The following is a 19,175-nucleotide window of genomic DNA, read 5'->3' as shown; positions in this document are numbered from 1 at the left end:
CCTGATGACTAGTGACTGATTTTCAGTACCTTATCATGTGTCTGGTCTGCTGTGCCATGTGGATAGCTCCCTGGCCGTTTGGGGATCAAACTCATGCTGCAGAGGTTGCTGATAGCTTCACAGTGCTGTGCTTAAACTCCTTGCGCCACCAGGGAGGCCCTCTTTAATCTATTTCAAGTTAATTTTTGTGAGTGGTACAAGATAGAGATCCAGTTTTATTCTTTTGCATGAAGATATCCAGTTTTTCCCATTACCATTTATTGAAGAGAATATCCTTTTCCCGCTGTGTTTTCTTGATGCCCTTGTCAAAGATTAGTTGATCCTACATGTATGGATGTAGATCTACTCTCTTTTATGTTTCTGTTTTTTTGTTTTTTAAAGATTTATTTATTTTATACAAGCACTGGGTACAGTCAGAAGTGCGGGAGGGTGAGAGAATCCACCACAGCCAGAGCGGGGAACAGAACAGGCAGCCACTGCTGAGGGGAGCAGTGGGCGGCAGGAGAGGTCTGCACGCCATGTGGGACCCTCCCCAGCGGCAGGGGATCAAACCGGTGCTGCAGAGGCTTTGGGTAGCTTCGCAGCCCAGCGCTCAACTGCTGCGCCACCGGGGAGGCCCTGGTTTTTTTGTTTTGTTTTTTTTTTTTTTAAGAGATTTATTTTTTCAAGAGCCAGGGTACAGTCCAGATGCGTGGGAGAGTGAGAGGATTCACCAGAGACATTGCGGGGAACAGAACAGGCAGACTGATGAAATACACTGCTGAGGGGAGCAGTGGGTGAAACAGGAGAGGTCTGCTCGCCATGTGTGTTGCTACAAAGCCGGTGGAGATCAAACTGGTGCTGCAGAAGCTGCGGACAGCTTCATAGCACTGCGCTCAACTGCCTGCGCCCTCTTTTCTGTTTCAAAGGTTTGTGTGTGTTTTATGCCATACTGTTATGATTACTATAGCTTTTTAAGCTAGTTTGAAATCAGGAAGTATGGTGCCTGCAGCTTTGTTCTTTCTCAAGATTGCTTTGGGGGCCTCCCTGGTGGGGCAAGGGGTTAAGATGCAACTCAGTGAAACTATCCGCAGCCACTGCAGCACGAGTTCGATCCCCAGCCAGGGAAGTGACCCACATGGCTCAGCAGACCTCTCCTGACTTGCCCACTGCTCCCCTCAGCAGTCTTTCAGTCAATCTGCCTGTTCTGTTCCCCACTCTGTCTCTGGTGAATCCTTTCACCCCCCATACCTCTGGCCTGTACCCCAGTTCTTGTATGCATAAATAAATAAATCTTTAAAAAAAAAGATTCCTTTGACTGTTCAAGGTCTTTTGTGATTCCATACAGTTTTTTGTAGCATTATTTTTCTATTTCTCTGAAAAATGCCAATGAAATTTTGATAGAGATTAGATTTACTTTGTACTTTGCTTTGGGTACTATGGACATTGTAACAATATAAATTCTTCAAATCCATGAACATGGGATATTTTCCATTTGCGTATTCCCTCAGTTTCTTTCTTCATTGTCTTAGTTTTCAGTCTACAAATTTTTCATTTCCTTGGTTAAACTTATTTCTAAATATTTCATTCTTCTTGATCCTATTATAAATAGAATTGTTTTCTTCTTGCTAGTTTTTTTTTTTTTAAGAGATTTATTTATTTATGCATACAGGCCGAGGTGCAGGAGGGTGAGAGGATTCACCAAAGAGAGAGGGGGAGCAGAACAGGCAGATGGACCAAAAACTGAGGGGAGCTGAGGGCAAGACAGGAGAGATCTGCTGCGCCATGTGGGTATCTCCCTGGCCGGCCGGGGATCAAACCTGTGCTGCAGAGGCTGCAGACAGCTTCACAGCGCTGCGCTCAACCCCCTGCGCCACCAGGGAGACCCTTGCTAGTGTGTTGTTAGTGTTTAGAGACTCTATAAAATGCTGATTTTTTAATATTGACTTTGTATCCTGTGGATTTATTAAATGCATTTATTCTAACAGGTTTTTGATGGCATTAAGGGCATAAAATCATGTCATTTGCAAATAGGCAATTTCTTTACAATTTGAATATCTTTTATTTTTTCTTGCTTAATTTCTCTGGCAATGGTTTCCAGGGATATGTTGAATAGAAGTGGGTGCCCTTGTATTAATCCTGCTCTTAAAAGAAAAACTTTCAATGTTTCACCATTGAGTATGAATTTAGCTGTGGTCTTCTCATATATGGGCTTTATTATTTTGTGGCACATTCCTTCTATACCAAATTTGTAGAGTTTTTATCATGGAAGGATGGTGGATTTTGTGGGAAAAAGAATTTTGCATCTATTAAAATGATCTTAGGATTTTTATCCTTCATTCTGTTAATGTGGTATATCACATTGGTTTGCATATGTTAAATTACCATTATATCCCAGGAATAAATCTAACTTGAACATGGCAAATAATCCTTTTCATGAATGCTGAATTGAATTTGATAGTATTTTGTTGGGGAAATTTTTGCATTTTCATGTTATTAATTAGTGTCTTTTTATTTTTTATTTTTTTTTAAAGATTTTATTTTATTTATTTATACAAGCACTGGGTACAGTCAGAAGCACGGGAGGGTGAGAGAATTCACCAGAGCCAGAGCGGGAAGCAGAACAGGCAGACAGACGAAGTACACTGCTGAGGGGAGCAGTGAGCGGCAGGAGAGGTCTGCGCGCCATGTGGGACCCTCGCCCGGTGGCCGGGGAGCAGCCGGGGATCGAACTGGAGCTGCAGAGGCTGCGGGCAGCTTCGCAACCCAGGGCTCAACCGCTGAGACACTGGGGAGGCCCTAATTAGTGTCTTTTAACTTCAGCTTGAAGAACTATTTTCAGCATTTCTTGTAAGGCAGGTGTAGTGGTGATGAAATCTAAAAGCTTTTGTTTGCTTGAGAAAGTCTTTGTCTCTCTTTCATTTCTAAAGGACATCATTGCTGCATAAATTATTCTTGGATGGCAGGTTTTTCTTTTAGCACTTTGACTATATATCACACTATTGGTCTGCCTGCATGGTTTCTTCTGAGAAATCTGATAACCCTGTGGAGATTCCCTTATAGGTGAGGATTTTTTTTCTCTTGCTGCTCTTAAAATCCTCTGTCTTTGATTTTATTTATTTATTTTAAGATTTATTTTTATTTGTGCATACGAGAATTGGGGTGTATGCCAGAGGTGCGGGGCGTGAGAGGATTCACCTGAGACAGAGTGGGAGGCAGAACAAGCAGATCTACTGAAATACACTGCTGAGGGGAGCAGCAGATGAGACAGGACAGGTCTGCTGTGCCATGTGGGTTAGCTCTCTGGCCGGGGATGGAACTCATGCTGCAGTGGCTGGCAATAGCTTGATAGTGCTGAGACTTTAACTCTGCCACCAGGGAGGCCCTATTATAAAATATTAGTCAAAATGGCTAGAAGTAGATTTACGGAAACACATGTCAATAACAAAATAGGAAGGAAATATCTTGAAATATTTCAGAGTACACACACTAAGCTAAAAATTCTCAGTGAAACTATGGTTGAACAGTAGGTTATACTCATTCTTGAATTTTTTTTTTTTTTTTTTTGACGGGGGTCAGACTCCTTTTATTTATGTCCACACCATGCACCTGGCGGGGCGGCGGTCCCAAATCACCTGGAGAAACCAAGTCCACCTGGCAGGCCCTGGGCTGAGAACCAGGCAGGAACCAGATTTTCGTGCAGCGCACACAGATCTTCCAGTCAACTCCCCCGGGCCGCCCGCAGGTCGGTGTCGAGGACGGAGCCCGCGGCAGCCCGGCGGGCGCTGTCTCCAGAGGAAGCCTGGGGAGAGGGCGGCGCGCGCCAGGCCCCCCCCCCCACCCGCCCCCACCACGGGCCCGGGGGGCCTCCCCGCCGGGACTGGGGGCTACCGCGCGGCCCCCCGCGCTCCCTCGGCCTCTGGCGTCCGGCCCCGGGGTGCGCTGGGAGCTGGGGGGGGCCTCGCGCTCCTGCCGCCGGCTCGTCGCGCCCCGGCCAGGCCCAGCAGCAGGGGCGCCCCCAGCACGCCCCGGAGCACGTGGCGGCGCCCCCAGCTCGCCCGCCCGCCCGCCGCGCGCTCATTCTTGAATTTTTAAAAAAAGTTCATCCTTACATTTGTGTTTCTTTTATCCAACTTGTAGAGATTGGCTTTACTGTCAAGAATTTTTTTCTGATCTTTGTTCAGTTTTAGCCTGGTGATAACCACTTTGCTTGGGTGAGTGCCCACATGGAGAGTTGTGCCATTAGCCTTCTCATGCTGCAGCTGCTAGATGTGGATGACATATTCTGTCTGTTCACCTGGACTGCCTTGCCAATTTGCTGACTTTTGTAGTGTCCTGGAACCACCTGAATTTGTCATTCTTACAGATGTGCATGGGGCAGATCTATTTCTGCCACTGGTGCTTAGAGAGTAGGACAACATGATCTTCCTGTGCATATGTGAGGGGGGCATTGAAGTAGTGTTTAAGGTTTTTGCTGCCATTGGAGGTTACAAGGGGTTGACCTTAATGATGACCATCTGATGACAGGCTGAGACTGTGAGTGTGCAGGGCTGGAAGTGAAGTTTCCTTGCTGTGTGAGTGCAGAAAGAAAAAGCTAGTATTAGATATTTTTATTACAGTATGTCTTGGAGAAGATCTTTTTGGGGACATACAGCTTTATGTACTTGGATGTGAAAAATCTCTCCTTTGATACGATATTTCAGCATTATTTTTTAAATAAGGTCACTTTACCTTTCTCTTTGCTGCTTTTGGAGTACCAATGATAGAGATTACTTATCTCAGTGGTATCCCATGATTGACTGATTGATTGATTGATTTTAAGGGAAATTTTTTTTTGATTTATCTATACAAGAGCTGGGGTACAGGCCAGAGTCATGGGAGGATGAGAGGATTCACCAGAGACAGAGGAGGGAGCAAGCAGAACAAGCAGACAGACCGAAAGCACTGCTGTGGGGAGCAGCAGGAGTGACAGAAGTCTGCCACGCCATGTGGGAATCTCCCTGGCCAGCTGGGAATCGAACCAGGGAGGCCGGTATCCCATGATTTATATAGGCTTTCTTTTTCCTTTTTCATTATTTCATCTTTGTTCTCCTCTGGATAATTTTAAGTGGTCTATCTTTGACTTTACAGATTCTTCCTTCTGCCTTATCAAGTCTAGTGTTGATTCCTATTATTGAATTTTTTTTTTTTTTGATAGAGGCATGCTTTATTTATTTGTTTTGCTGGTTTGTTTGTTTGTTTGTTTTGTTTATACATGCACTGGGTACAGTCAGAAGCGCGGGAGGGTGAGAGAATTCACCAGAGCCAGAGCGGGGAGCAGAGCAGACAGAAGGACCGAAGTACACTGCTGAGGGGAGCAGCGGGCGGCAGGAGAGGTCTGCGCGCCATGTGGGACCCTCCTCCAGTGGCCGGGGAGCAGCCGGGGATCGAACCGGCGCCGCAGAGGCCGCAGGCAGCTTCGCAACCCAGCGCTAAACCGCTGCGCCACCGGGGAGGCCCACCTATTATTGAATTTTTAATTTCATTCATTGTATTCTTCAGCTCCAGAATGTTTAGTAGTTATGAGTTCTGCATCTCTTAAACTTCTCATTTTGTTTTTGTTTTTCCTGTTTTCATTAAATTGTTTTTCTGTGTTTCCTTGAAGCTCAGTGAGCTGCTTTAAAACTAAAACTATTTAAAATTTTTTGTTGGGCAGATCTCAGATCTGTTTCTTTGGGGTCGGTAACTGGAAAATTATTATGTTCATTTGATGATGTCATGTTTCTTTGATTTTTCATGTTCTTTGAATTTTTATGTTCCTATTTTTTTCTTTTATTATTTTTGATTGCTTGGTATATACATAATATATAAACTTTGGAAAATTTACACAAGCCATAAGAAATATAAAGTTAAAAAACACATAAAATTGGTATATTAGGCTTCTCTGGAGAAACAGAATCAATAGGATGTGATATATATCACCAAATATGTATACAAGTCCAAATTTTAAAAAATATTTATTTATATATACGAGAACTGGATGTATAGGCCAGAGGTGTGGTGGGGTGAGAAGATTCACCGGAGACAGAGTGGGGGACAGAACAGGCAGACTGACTGAAATACACTACTCAGGGGAGCACTGGGCGAGACAGGAGAGGTCTGCTGTGCCATGTGGGTTGCTCTCTGTCCGGCTGGGATTGAACTCATGCTCCAGAGGCTGCAGATTGCTTCATAGTGCTGTGCTTCACCCCTTGCGCCACCAAGGAGGCCCTACAAGTCCAAATTTGATAGGTGATCTATCAGAGTCCAGTATTGCTGTCTTTGCATTTGAAGAAGCAGTCACCTCTGTTCCTTACGAATGGCTTCAGGAGAAAAATACCTTTTCTCAGCCCTGCTAGGGATTCTGAGGCTTTCTTAGTGAATGACAGCTGTATCATCAGATATTCCAAATACCTTTTAAATGGTTATCAATTTTTAGAATCAATTTATAGGAAATGTGTGGGAGATTTTTATAATAGTTGAAAAAGTAAATGTTATCAACTTTGAAAATATATGAAGAGATAAGCATTGCAATAACAAAAACCAGAAATACATTCCAGTACTACACTGCCATGTGAAGACACAGAAGATAGTTATCTGTGAACCAGGAAATGGGTCCTCACCAGAAACTGAATCTGCTAGTGTATAATCTTGAACTTTCCAGCCTCCAGAACTGTAGGAAATCATTTATTGTTTAAGGCACTTAGTATATGGTATTTTTGTTACAGAAGCTCGAATAGACTAGGACAGGTGTCAGAACAACTCAGTGGAGGAAGGGTAGTTTTTTCAATAACTGGAACAATTGGATATCCATTAAAAAAAAAGAACCTAAACCTAAATGTACATCTTACACAAAAAGTAATGTGAATGGATTGATTTAAATGTAAAGCTATGAGAACTTTTAGAAAACATCAGAGAAAATTTTCAGACATAGGGCTTGGTGGAGGAACTCTTTTTTTTTTTTTTTAAAGATTTATTTATGCATATAAGAACTGGGGTACAGGCCAGAGGTGTGGGGGTGAGAGGATCCACCAGAGACAGAGTGGGGAACAGAACAGGCAGAATGACTGAAATACACTGCTGAGGGGAGCAGCAGGTGAGACAGGAGAGGTCTGCTGCACCATGTGGGTAGCTCCCTGGCTGGGGATCAAACTTGTGCTTCCGTGGCTGTTGACAGCTTCATAGGTTGTGTCTTAACCCCTTGGGCCACCAGGGAGGCCCTGGTGGAAGAATTCTTACAGGTGATACCTAAAGCATATCCATAAAGAAAAAAAACCCAACCAGATACATTAGAAACTTTGTAAAAATTAGAAACTTTTGCTCTGTCAAAGAATCTTTGAGAGAATAAAAAAATAAGAGACAAACTACAGATTGGGAGAAAATATTTGCAAACAACATATCTGACAAAGGACTAATATCTAGAATGTGTAAGGAAATCCCAGCAACTTCTAAATACCCAGTGAATCAAAGAAGAAAGCCCAAGAAAAACTAGAAAATACTTTGAGGTGAATGAAAACAACTCAAACATGTGGAAACCTAGGATGTAACTTAAAGTAGCATTTATAGAGAAATTTATAGCTGTAAACATCTTTGTTAAAGTAGAAGATCTCAAATCAATAAACTTAGAAACTAGAAAAAGCAAAATAAACGCAAGGCAAGCAAAAGGCAGGAAATAATAAACTAATTTTGGAAGGCAATAAAAATCAAAATTGGTTCTTTTAAAAGATTAATTGGCAAATCTTTAGGTAGAAAAAACAACAAAAAAGAAAAGTTACTAAAATCATTAATGAAACTGGAGACATGACTCTAGAAACTTTCAGAAGTAAAAATGATTATAAGGAGGCAGTATGAACAGTAGATATCTGTGACAATAAATTAGATAGTCTAGGTAAATGGACAAATTCCTAGAAACATACACACTAACAAGACTTGACTGAAGAAGTAGAAAATCTGCATAGACTTTTAATAAGTGAACAGATTGAGTTACTATTTTAAACATTTCCATAAAGAGAAGCCCAAGATCAAAAGAAGATTATCATGAGCTTTTCCTGAAAAGTAGGCAGGCGTACATCCCAAGTCATTCTAAGGGGCCAACATTACCTTGATACCAAAGCCCAGAAAAAGGTAAGAAAGAGCTAGGGAAAGAAAACTGCCCACAAATATGTTAAGAATATAGACAGGGCCTACGCTGGTGGCGCAGCTGTTGAGCACTGGGCTGCGAAGCTGCCTGCAGCCTCTTCAGCGCTGGTTCGATCCCTGGCCGCTGGCGAGGGTCCCACATGGCACGCAGACCTCTCCTGCCGCGCCCACTGCTCCCCTCAGCAGTGTATTTCATCAGTCTGCCTGTTCTGTTACCCGCTCTGGCTCTGGTGAATTCTCTCACCCTCCCGCACTTCTGACTGTACCAGTGCTTGTATAAATATATAAATAAATCTTAAAAAAAAAAAAAAAAGAGGAGATTCTGCAACCTGCTAAAGGTGGAGCTTCCATATGACCCAGCAATTCCACTCCTAGGTATTTACCCAAAGGACAACAGAATCATTAATTCAAAAAGGCACCTGTGGGCCTCCCCTGGTGGCGCAGCGGTTGAACGCTGGGCTGCGAAGCTGCAGCTGAATATAACCACTGCTCCCCTCAACAGTGTATTTCATCAGTCTGCCTGTTCTGTTCCCCGCTCTGGCTCTGGTGAATTCTCGCACCCTCCCACGCTTCTGACTGTACCCAGTGCTTGTATAAATAAATAAATCTTCAGGGGAAAAAAAAAGTCACCTGCAACCCTGTTTATAGCAGCACTATTTACAATAGCTAAGCTATGGAAACAACCCAAATACCCAAAAATAGATGATTGGATCAAGATGTGGTACATATACACAATAGAATATTACTCAGCAATCAAAAAAGATAAACTCATGCAATTTGCAGCAACATGGATGTTGCTGGAAGGGAGCATGCTCAGCAAAATAAGCCAGAAAGAAAAAAAAAAAATACCAGATGGTCTCACTCATAGCAGGAATTGAGAAAGCCTAAATAAGGGACCAGGAAAAAGACTAATTATAATAAAGTAAAAATAAAAATCAACAAGCAGCTATAAACCAGAGACATACTACAGGGGTGGGGGGGCGTGGAGGAGGGAGTAGAGTCAAAATAGTGGGGTGGGAATTGTATAGGGAATATAACCTAGATGAAAATGCATACATTGTGCAAAAATGAAAAATGATGTAAAAAATAAATAAAATATTAAAAAAATACACAGAAGTGCTCAACATGATATTAATGAACCAAATCTAGCAACATTTAAAGGATTGTACCTAGGAATGCAAAATTGGTACAACATGAAGAAAAAATCAATCTATATAATAATCTTAGTAGGACAAATAAAAATCACATGATCATCTCAAAGGGCACACAAAAATAATGCTCTTATGATAAAAGAAAAATACCAAGGGCCTCTCTAATGGTGCAAGGGGTTGAGACGCAACCTGTGAAGCTATCCGCAGCCACTACAGCCCAAGCTTGATCCCCGGCCAGGGAGCGACCCACATGGTGCAGCAGACCTCTCTTGCCTCGCCTGCTGTTCCCCTCAGCAGTATATTTCAGTCAATCTGCCTGTTCTGTTCCCCACTCTGTCTCTGGTGAATCCTCTCACCCCCCCACACTTCTGGCCTGTACCCCATTTCTTGTATCCATAAATAAATAAACCTTAAAAAAAAAAGAAAAAGAAAAATACCCATATCACTCAACAAACTAGGAGTGGAAAGGGACTTTCTGTACGTTATGGGGCTTCTGTGAAAACTCCCAGGAATGTCATGCCATACTTAACAGTGAAAGACTGAATGTTCTCTCACATAAGATCAGCAATAAAATGAAAATTGTCTTCTCACTGCTGTAATTCAACATTGTACTAGAAGTTCTAGCCAGGATAATTATACAAGAAAGATAATTATACAAAGCATCCAAATTGAAAAAAGGAAATGAAACTGTATTTGCAAATGACATGGTATATATTCATATGGAGAACATTCTAAGGAATACACACCCAGACACATACACACATATACTTGTTCTCTGTTACTAGCCATTTGGGGAATGTCGGTTAAGATCCAAATATATAGCAGTACCTTATTTGCAAAACTTGAAGGAAATAAAAGGCCATAACAAATGCTGGCAAGGAAGCAAAGAAATCTTTCACTTGCTGCTGTTGAGAATGTAAAATGGTATAAACACTCTTGAAAATAGTTTTGCTCAATGTCTTAGAAAACTTAAACATATTACCCAACAGTTTCACTTCTAGGCATTTGTTTCAGAGAAATGGGAGTCATTAAACATTTATGGTAGAAACAACAAAAGTCAAATGAACCAAAAATAATTGTAAGAACAAGCATGATAGATTCAGTGTGGCTGAAACTTGGAGAAAATGGAAATAATTTTCAATAGATGATTCTGGAAAGCTTTGGGACAGAGCCTGCAGTGTCTCTCATTCATATATATATTTGTGTATGTATGTATGTGTATATGTGTGTATATATATATAAAAGTATAAAATCTCTTTCCATCTCCATTGGTTCATTGATTTTTCTTGGTTGATTTTTATATGTATGAAAAAATTTGAAATGCTAGCAATTTGGTGAATACAGACACAAAATAAATAGGCCATTTTTAAAAACAGGTCTTATGTTAACATGGTGTGTGTGTGTTTAAAAAAAAAAAAAAAACAAAAAAAAAAACCTGGGCCTCCCTGATGGCCTAGGGGTTAAATTTCCGTGCTATCACTGCTAAGGCCCAAGTTCGATTCCTGGCCAGGGAGCTAACACACATATGGCGCAGCAGACCTCTCCTGTCTCTCCTGCTGCTCCCCTCAGCAGTGTATTTTAGTCAGTCTGCCTGTTCTGTTCCCCACTCTGTCTCTGGTGAATCCTCTCACCTCCCACACCTCTGGCCTATACCCCAGTTCTTCTATGCAAACATAAAATTAAAAAAAAAAAAAAAAAAAAAAAAACAGAAACAGGGGCTTCCCTGGTGGCGCAGCGGTTGAGCGCTGGATTGCGAAACTGCCCGCGCCAGTTCAATCCCCGGCTGCTCCCCCGCCACCAGAGGAGGGTCCCACATGGCGCGCAGACCTCTCCTGCCGCCCGCTGCTCCCCTCAGCAGTGTACTTCGGTCCTTCTGCCTGCTCTGCTCCCCGCTCTGGCTCTGGTGAATTCTCTCACCCTCTGGCGCTTCTGACTGTACCCAGTGCTTGCATAAATAAATAAAATAAGTAAATAAAAATAAATCTTTAAAAAAAAAAGTCTCCTTTAAAAAAAAAACAATAAAGCCAAAAAACCTTGCATATTATTATCTCATTGGGTAAGTTGAGGATCATGGCACCTTAAAATAGCTTAAAAAGTGGAATGAGCCTGTCTCCACAATCTGCTCTCATGGACTCACTTCATTCCTTAGTGCCCTTTATCTTCAGAGCCAGTGAGTCTGACTTGATTTTTTTAAAAAAAGATTTATTTATTTATGCATACAAGAACTGGGTTATAGGCCAGAAGTGTGGAGGGTGAGAGGATTCACCAGAAACAGAGTGGGGAGCAGAACAGGCAGATTGACTGAAATACACTGCTGAGGGGAGCAGCGGGTGAGTCAGGAGAGGTCTGTTGCGCCATGTGGGTTGCTCCATGGGGGGCCAGGGATTGAACTCATGCTGCAGAGGCTGTGGACAGCTTCATAGGTTGCGTCTTTTTTTTTTTTTTTAAAGATTTATTTATTTGTTTGTTTTTATTTATACATACATGCATACAAGCACTGGGTACAGTCAGAAGCGCGGGAGGGTGAGAGAATTCACCAGAGCCAGAGCGGGGAGCAGAGCAGGCAGAAGGACCGAAGTACACTGCTGAGGGGAGCAGCGGGCGGCAGGAGAGGTCTGCGCGCCATGTGGGACCCTCCTCTGGTGGCCGGGGAGCAGCCGGGGATGGAACCGGTGCTGCAGAGGCTGCGGGCAGCTTCGCAACCCAGCGCTCAACCGCTGCGCCACCGGGGAGGCCCCATAGGTTGCGTCTTAACCCCTTGCGCCACCAGGGAGGCCCGGTCTGACTTGATTTGTACATGTCCTTTCTGTATATTTCCTCAGAACTTTTCTAGTTATTTTTTCTTTGTGTGTACATCTATATAATTTGAGGATGCAATGATAAGCTCTATTGTTTCTGCTTCTAATCCATCTCCTGTAAAAGAAGGCAGCAGGATTAGTTATGTTTAATGTGGTCACTCAGGCCTCAAAGCTTCCATCCTTAGCACATGCTGTGTTTCTTTAAATGCAAGAAGCGGAGCTGTAGGTTTTGATCTGAAGCAATCTGTAAGTGTGGGGCAATGTAAGAAAAACAGGTTTTTGGTTCAGGGTGGGTAAAATTTGCTTTGGAATATCTTTGTATTGAAATGTATATGGTCGGGCCTCCCCGGTGGCGCAGAGGTTGAGCGCTGGGTTGCGAAGCTGCCCGCTGCCTCTGCAGCGCTGGTTCGATCCCCAGCTGCTCCAGGCCACCGGAGGAGGGTCCCACATGGCACGCAGACCTCTCCTGCCGCCCGCTGCTCCCCTCAGCAGTGTACTTCTGTCCTTCTGCCTGCTCTGCTACCCACTCTGGCTCTGGTGAATTCTCTCGCCCTCCCGCGCTTCTGACTGTACCCAGCGCTTGTATAAATAAATAAATAAATCTTTAAAAAAAAAAAAAAAAGAAATGTATATGGTCAAGTAGACATGAATTGTGTCTTGCTGTTCAGGTGTATGGGTTACATATGAGCTAGATTTTGGATTTTTTTAGCTTTATTTTCTAGGTGCTGTGAAAAATAGCAGTTAATATAACTGATAAGTATCGATGGAGGCCACAAAACTACTGAGATCATGTGAAAAAGATTTGTATTTTTTGCAAAATGGAGGTGAATGAAATAGGGTTTTTTCCTCTTGTATTTATAGTTTTTATCTGTAAGAACTGAACTACAAAGGTAGTTCCCTACTGCCCTGCTCTGTTACTGATGTGTGGTGCAGGAGGAACCAAAGGAGATTGGGATTAGCGGGATAAGAATTTCCCGAGGGGTTATCTTTGAAACACTTAAGGGAAGAGATGGCTTATCAGAAGAACAAGGTTGGGAAAGTGATAGCTGATCTGTGGCCATCAGTCTTCAGTGATCCTCTTGATGGTGTCTCTCCACAGGTGCATAGCTCATTAGTGTTTGTTTCCCCCTGGGAGCGAGATACAGGGTGGGTGAACACTGTCACTGATCCCTTACTGCAGATCATGTCTTTAACCATCATGCTCCAGGTGAGCCTTGTAAATGGTTGAGCTACTGTGAATACCTCTGCTCTTTGGATAGTGTGGCCACCTGATGGCCCCTCCTATTGCATGGATCTACAGCTAGGTCTTTGTATTTCTTTTTTTTTTAGAGGCATTTATTTATTTATTTGTTTGTTTGTTTTGTTTTGTTTATACAAGCACTGGGTACAGTCAGAAGCGCAGGAGAGTGAGAGAATTCACCAGAGCCAGAGCAGGGAGCAGAGCAGGCAGAAGGACCGAAGTACACTGCTGAGGGGAGCAGCGGGCGGCAGGAGAGGTCTGCGCGCCATGTGGGACCCTCCTCCAGTGGCCGGGGAGCAGCCGGGGAGCAGCCGGGGATCGAACCGGGGCCGCAGAGGCTGCGGGCAGCTTCGCAACCCAGCGCTCAACCGCTGCGCCACCGGGAAGGCCCTTTGTATTTCTTTAGAATGTTTCTGGACTGGAGAATTGCACATGGGCTCATGTCTTGGCTTTTAGCAAGGTGGAAGGCATAGTACATATTCGTTCTTGTGAATTGGATGTGATGTGACTCCTTTTGGCTCTCATTTCTGGTCTTGACACTTCTGAGGAGTCATCTCTTTGGTTGGGGCTTTCATCACTGCAGCTAATTTAGCAAGACATGTCTGAGCAGGTTCTCTGTAGCACAGACCAAAGGAAATAGCAACATGGAACAGAAGTGGATTTAAACTTGGATTCCATTAGAGAGTTCAGTAAGGGAGGGAATTCTAGATATTTCAAGCTCCCTCTATTCTGGTTATATTGGCTTAAAGTTCTCTGCTTGCAGACAACAGAAATTATCCAAAAAACAAAAAAGAGGATTTATTGGGGGATATGATGTGACTTACAGACTGGACAGAAAAACTGATGAGTTTCATCTTCGGAATGATTGAAGCCAGAGCAACACACAATCTTGGGAGTAGGAACCTCCTGGGGGTGAAGAAACACCATCATAGCCAGTTCTCCTTTCTACTGAGAAGTCAGAGTCCAGGAAGAGAGGCCCAATGGGGCTGACACAAGTCAGGGAGGGGCATCTTGACTGACAGTCTGTCCGGGCCAGATCCACTGGAAAGAGGTGATTCCTCTGAACCTTATCTGGCTGCTGTTGCTCAGAGAAAGAGACAGATGCTGGAACCTGGGTGGGAGATAGGGAAAGGGCTTTGCCCTCATGTGCCCAGGAACAACTGCAGGACCAGGAAACTTCCTCCTAGTATTGCTGCCAGAGTGAATTTTGTTTGTGACTTCTAAACAGGGCCCTAAACTTTTTGGTATTTTTATGTTGAGCATTGACTCCACTAAACATTCCCTATCAATGAATCATTGTGCAGGAATGTGTTTTTTGAAAGGTTAGCCTTGTGTAAAGGTTTTTCCCAAGCATTGCTTTTAATCTGGTCTCTGTACAAAGAAAGGTGGGGAGGGTGTCCAGAACATCTATTTGGCAGAATGCAGTTGAAGGTGAAGTCTGTTACACAGACATGCTTTTCTGTGCCACGTGTGAGAAAAATGCTGTCTCTAGGTTGTCGCCTTTTAGATGTACCTGCCGTGGAAGAGAGTTGAGAGTTACAAGATCTAGAGGGGCAGTTTGGCTTTTTTGGTGTGACCAATTTAAAACTGCCACAGTCACTGAGACCTAACCAAGATTTTGTGTGTGTGTGTGTGTGTGTGTGTGTGTGTGTGTGTTGGGATGGATGTCTGTAGACTTTCGTGTGTAGGCATCTGAAATATTCCCTTGCCCTACATCACTGGGGGATGTGGCTACCTCCCCCAGGATCTCTAGTGTAGAGAGCCAAGTATTCTTTTGTTAATTGGCTTTTCTTCCTTCTTGCTAGGTATCTGCAGATGGTGTCCAATGTGTGCCAGGCTGATCCATGGTCACTTTACGGGATGGCAGCAAGGTGACTTCAGCTGAGGATGACCCTGACTGAAAGGCTGCGTGAGAAGATATCTCAAGCCTTCTATAATCATGGACTGCTGTGTGCATCCTACCCCATCCCCATCATCCTCTTCACGGGATTCTGCATCTTAGCCTGTTGGTATGTTTCCAAGTTGCCTTGGATATGGTGGGGCAGTGCCTTGGGACAATACATTTCCTAACCCTGTCTGTTGTGTAGCCATTAGATATGTATGATTTTTATACAGTGGAACTTGATGCCGATGGCAGCTACTGGGTGGAGAGCTCTGGACCTGGGGTGTTTATCCACTGACCTAAAATAGTCATGGTTGGCCGTGACTTAGTGATTCGCCACTTTTGTTCATGTCATTGTTAACCTATCTCAAAGTAACATAATAAACCACGAGACAGTTAAATGGTATAATCTTTAATTTTCCTACTTTAATTTTCCTACTCAACAGTGTCAGTCTCCTTTTTGTTACTAAGAGGAGGAGTGTTACAAGGCAAAGTCAGTTTGAACAATTCCTTGGACACCCTTTTGCAGGCTAAGCCCAGATACTTGATTCTTTGCTTTCTAATCATTTTCTTGTGTTCACATGGAACCTCCTTCTGACCTCTCACTGATTCTCAGGACCTGTTGTGCTCTCCATGGACTGTTGTGAGAGCTGTAGCTGCTTTCATTCCTTGTCTGGACTGGGCACAGAGCCCCATAGTGTTCTTTCTTGAGAATTTCTGAAGTTCTTACACATCTCAGCCAAAAATATTCCTCTTTTATTCTGATCTCTGGGGCAGCAGTTTGCGTAGCATTCATGGTTATTACCACTTGTATTGCCTTCAGTTGAGGGGATGGGACAGTTCCCCTTCCAATAAATTCTCAGTTCCATGATGACCTTTTTTTAAAGATCTATTTTTATTTATTTATGCATACAAGAACTGGGGTATAGGCCAGAGGTGGGGAATGAGAACATTCGCCAGAGACAGAGTGGGGAGCAGAACAGGCGGATCTACTGAAATAAACTGCTGAGGGGGGCCTCACCTGGTGGCACAGGTGGTTGAGCGCCACGCTGTGAAGCTGTCTGCAGCCTCTGCAGCATGGTTTCAATCCCGGTCGGCCAGCGAGGGTCCCACATGGCGTAGCAGACCTCTCCTGTCTCGCCTGCTGCTTCCCTCAGTGGTGTATTTCATCAGTCTGCCTGTTCGTTCCCCACTCTGTCTCTGGTGAATCCTCTCACCCTCCCGCACATCTGGCCTGTACCCAGGTTCTTGTATAAATAAATAAATAAATCTTAAAAAAAAATAAACTGCTGAGGGGAGCAGCAGGTGAAACCGGAGAGGTTAGCTTCGCCATGTGGGTTAGCTCCCTGGCCAGGGATTGAACTCATGCTGCAGTGGCTGGCGATAGCTTGATAGTGCTGAGACTTTAACCGCTGCACCACCAAGGAGGCCCCTGATGATCTTTTTGTATATGCCTTTGCACATGAGAATATGATCATATGTAATAAATGAATACATTTGAATTAAACTTGTATTTTCTGTGGGCAGTTTAAGTGAAGATGTGATTGTGATTTCCTTCCATAAAGACAGCTCTAGCTACAGGAAATAAGAAGAATGTTTTCCTTTTGCCATTTGTCTTCTGGGGATCAGGTGTAGCTCCTGGGATCAGGCAGCTTCCTGGACAGGGAATGTACCCAGCAGCTGCTTGGGTAGAGCTGTGTCTTATCTTGAATGAATAATTTGACAATAGCACAAGTGTTTCAAAACAGACTATCCTTGGATTTATGACATGGGGGCTTCTGGTGTGAAAACTTTATGAGATGACTAAGGTCTCAAATGTGGAGGACATTTCATCTCATGGTGAATTAGAATGGAATGGAAGATTAAGGAGAGGCAAGGGTGATAGCAATATTTAACAGCCAAGGTAGCACAGATGCCTGCCTCATACCCCACCGGTACTCATGCCTGAACATCAGCCCTGAGAAAGGGGTGGGTGAGTGAGACTCAGGGTAGGCTTTGACTCATGGAAAGGAAAGGAAGACTAATCCTTGATGAAAACCAGCTTTGTAGGTTCTTAGGTGCTTTCACTCATGTTTTTCATGTGATTAGCTAACATCCCCGTTGTTACTGTCTCTTTTAAAGATGAAACTAGCTTGGGGAACTAGTGTTAAGTGCTGCAACTGGCATTTGTGTGTGGCAGATAAAAATCTGTGTTTTCGCCACTTCACCATGGAGATATGAACTTCCTTAAGGAACATTGGTGCTGATGCCTTTCATTGCAGAGAATTTGTTCCTTGAACAAGGAGCCTGAGAACGAGGGTCCCCAGTGCACTGGCCAGGAGCAGGGCCCGGCAGGTTCTGCCTAGAGAGAGAACACAGGCCTTTTGAGACCCAGTGACTCTGTCACTGGGAGAGTAGAAGTTTGGTTTTAAGTCATCTCATTAAAGGAAGCTATAGTATGTGTCAAGTGCTGTGCTAAGCCAGTGATACAGATCACAGTCCCTCCCCTCAAAAACCCCATTGCCTTGGCCCGAGAAAAGCAGTCACAGTGTCATTGGACAAGATGCATGGTAGGTGCAAAGGGGAGATGTCAGGATGTCTTCAGGAAGAACGAGTGAAGGATTCCTCACCTCTTTTTCTGTTGATGGTCATGGTCATTCACCTCATTATCCCCCCTCCCAACAGGGAAGACAGGCAATGCCCTGGCATGCCCATCCAAGCACCCTGCTGCCACCTCTCTGATGGCACCCTCATAGTGCTAACCTCTGATGGCACTATGGTTTCCTTTTTACTTTGCAGTCACCTGTTTTCTTTGAAGAGAAAAAAGTCTGTGCTCTCACATGTAAATGCTGTGTATTTCCCCAATCCAACATCTTTGTCATTGATGTTGAAGGAGTTTTTTAAAAAAACTTTTCTTCAAATCTGAATTGGGAAAAAACTTTCAAGACTAAAGTTTCTAAGCCTCCAAAGATGATAAAGATTGTATCAGAGAAACCACAGATTCTGGAGCTTTCTGACTAGGATACCAGAGATCGTGGACTCAGGGAAAAAGCCTTCTGTCCCCTTCTATCCTGAGTAACTCCCCTTTCTGCTAGAGCCCCAGGTTACCTACAAAAAATGTGTGGGTTATAGACAGCTTTTAGTAGTTTTATACTTTAGTTCAATTTAACTAGTTAGCTTTATTGTTTCTGGAACAATAGAGGCTTGCTTAGCTTGAGCCCAAAGGACTGTTGCACTTTGTATCTTTATTCAGATCTTAAACTTTATTTAAGTTTAAGCAGCACTTGAACTATAGACCCCATTCATCATTATTGCATCATCCTGGAAGCAGTGATTGCTTTTTCCTCCAGGAAAATCTGATGAAATTTATAGTAGGTAGGCATTATGGCAAGGGGTGTTTACATTTGTTTACATTTCCTATGGGTTAGCACACTAGCATCTGTGCTGTTGGCCCAGCAGTGTCCCAGGCTGAGAGGGTACTGTTGCTCTGGAGCTGCCCTTGAAAGTGTAGGTGCACTGTGGGGTAAAGGAAGAACGCCTGGGTGCCAGGTTAGCAGGACTGACCTGTGTGCACAAGGGCTAATGTGAGGGTCACTGACTCCATAATCTGTTAGTCATAGTTAGAGAAGGTATATTTTAACTTGGAGAGCAAGTTGGAACCCTAGTGAGATCATTCTAAACCACCTGAAGCATCATAATTCTACAGCCTGTGTGGGTATTTGAGAGCACACTCCATCCATTTCCTCCTTTCTCTGGAGGAAAATGTTCTCTGTCTAAGATGTTCACAATCTTAGGTTTTTCCATGATCACCATTGCCCCTTTGGGGGGTTGTCACATGGAGGGGCGGTGTATGAGGTTCCCTCTTTCTGTGCCCATGTGTCCATTCTCTGAACAGATTTATATTCTCTTTTCATGAACAAGAAGGACGTCTGAGTAACTGAAGCCCTGTCTTCACTTGTGCTGTTGGAGAACTATGTTGGATAGTTGAG

The 19,175-nt window shown here is 43.6% G+C and overlaps 1 protein-coding gene across 4 annotated transcripts in view; it reads left to right on the top strand.

The window, feature by feature from the left end:
- SCAP (SREBF chaperone) overlaps nucleotides 1–19,175 on the top strand; it is a 68,454-nt gene that overhangs the window by 18,648 nt on the left and 30,631 nt on the right. For all 4 annotated transcript variants that reach the window (XM_037528134.2, XM_037528114.2, XM_037528122.2 and 1 more), the window contains one exon: nucleotides 15,131–15,334. In XM_037528134.2, coding sequence (XP_037384031.1) covers nucleotides 15,213–15,334 — 122 coding nt within the window. In that variant the 5' untranslated portion in view covers nucleotides 15,131–15,212. The remainder of the gene's footprint in view (nucleotides 1–15,130; nucleotides 15,335–19,175) is intronic.

The sequence above is a fragment of the Talpa occidentalis genome, unplaced genomic scaffold, assembly GCF_014898055.3.
Source record: "Talpa occidentalis isolate TD23 unplaced genomic scaffold, MPIMG_talOcc4v2.1 talOcc4.10, whole genome shotgun sequence".
Classification (NCBI taxonomy): Eukaryota; Metazoa; Chordata; class Mammalia; order Eulipotyphla; family Talpidae; genus Talpa; species Talpa occidentalis.
This window is presented reverse-complemented; position numbering and strand designations above follow the sequence as displayed.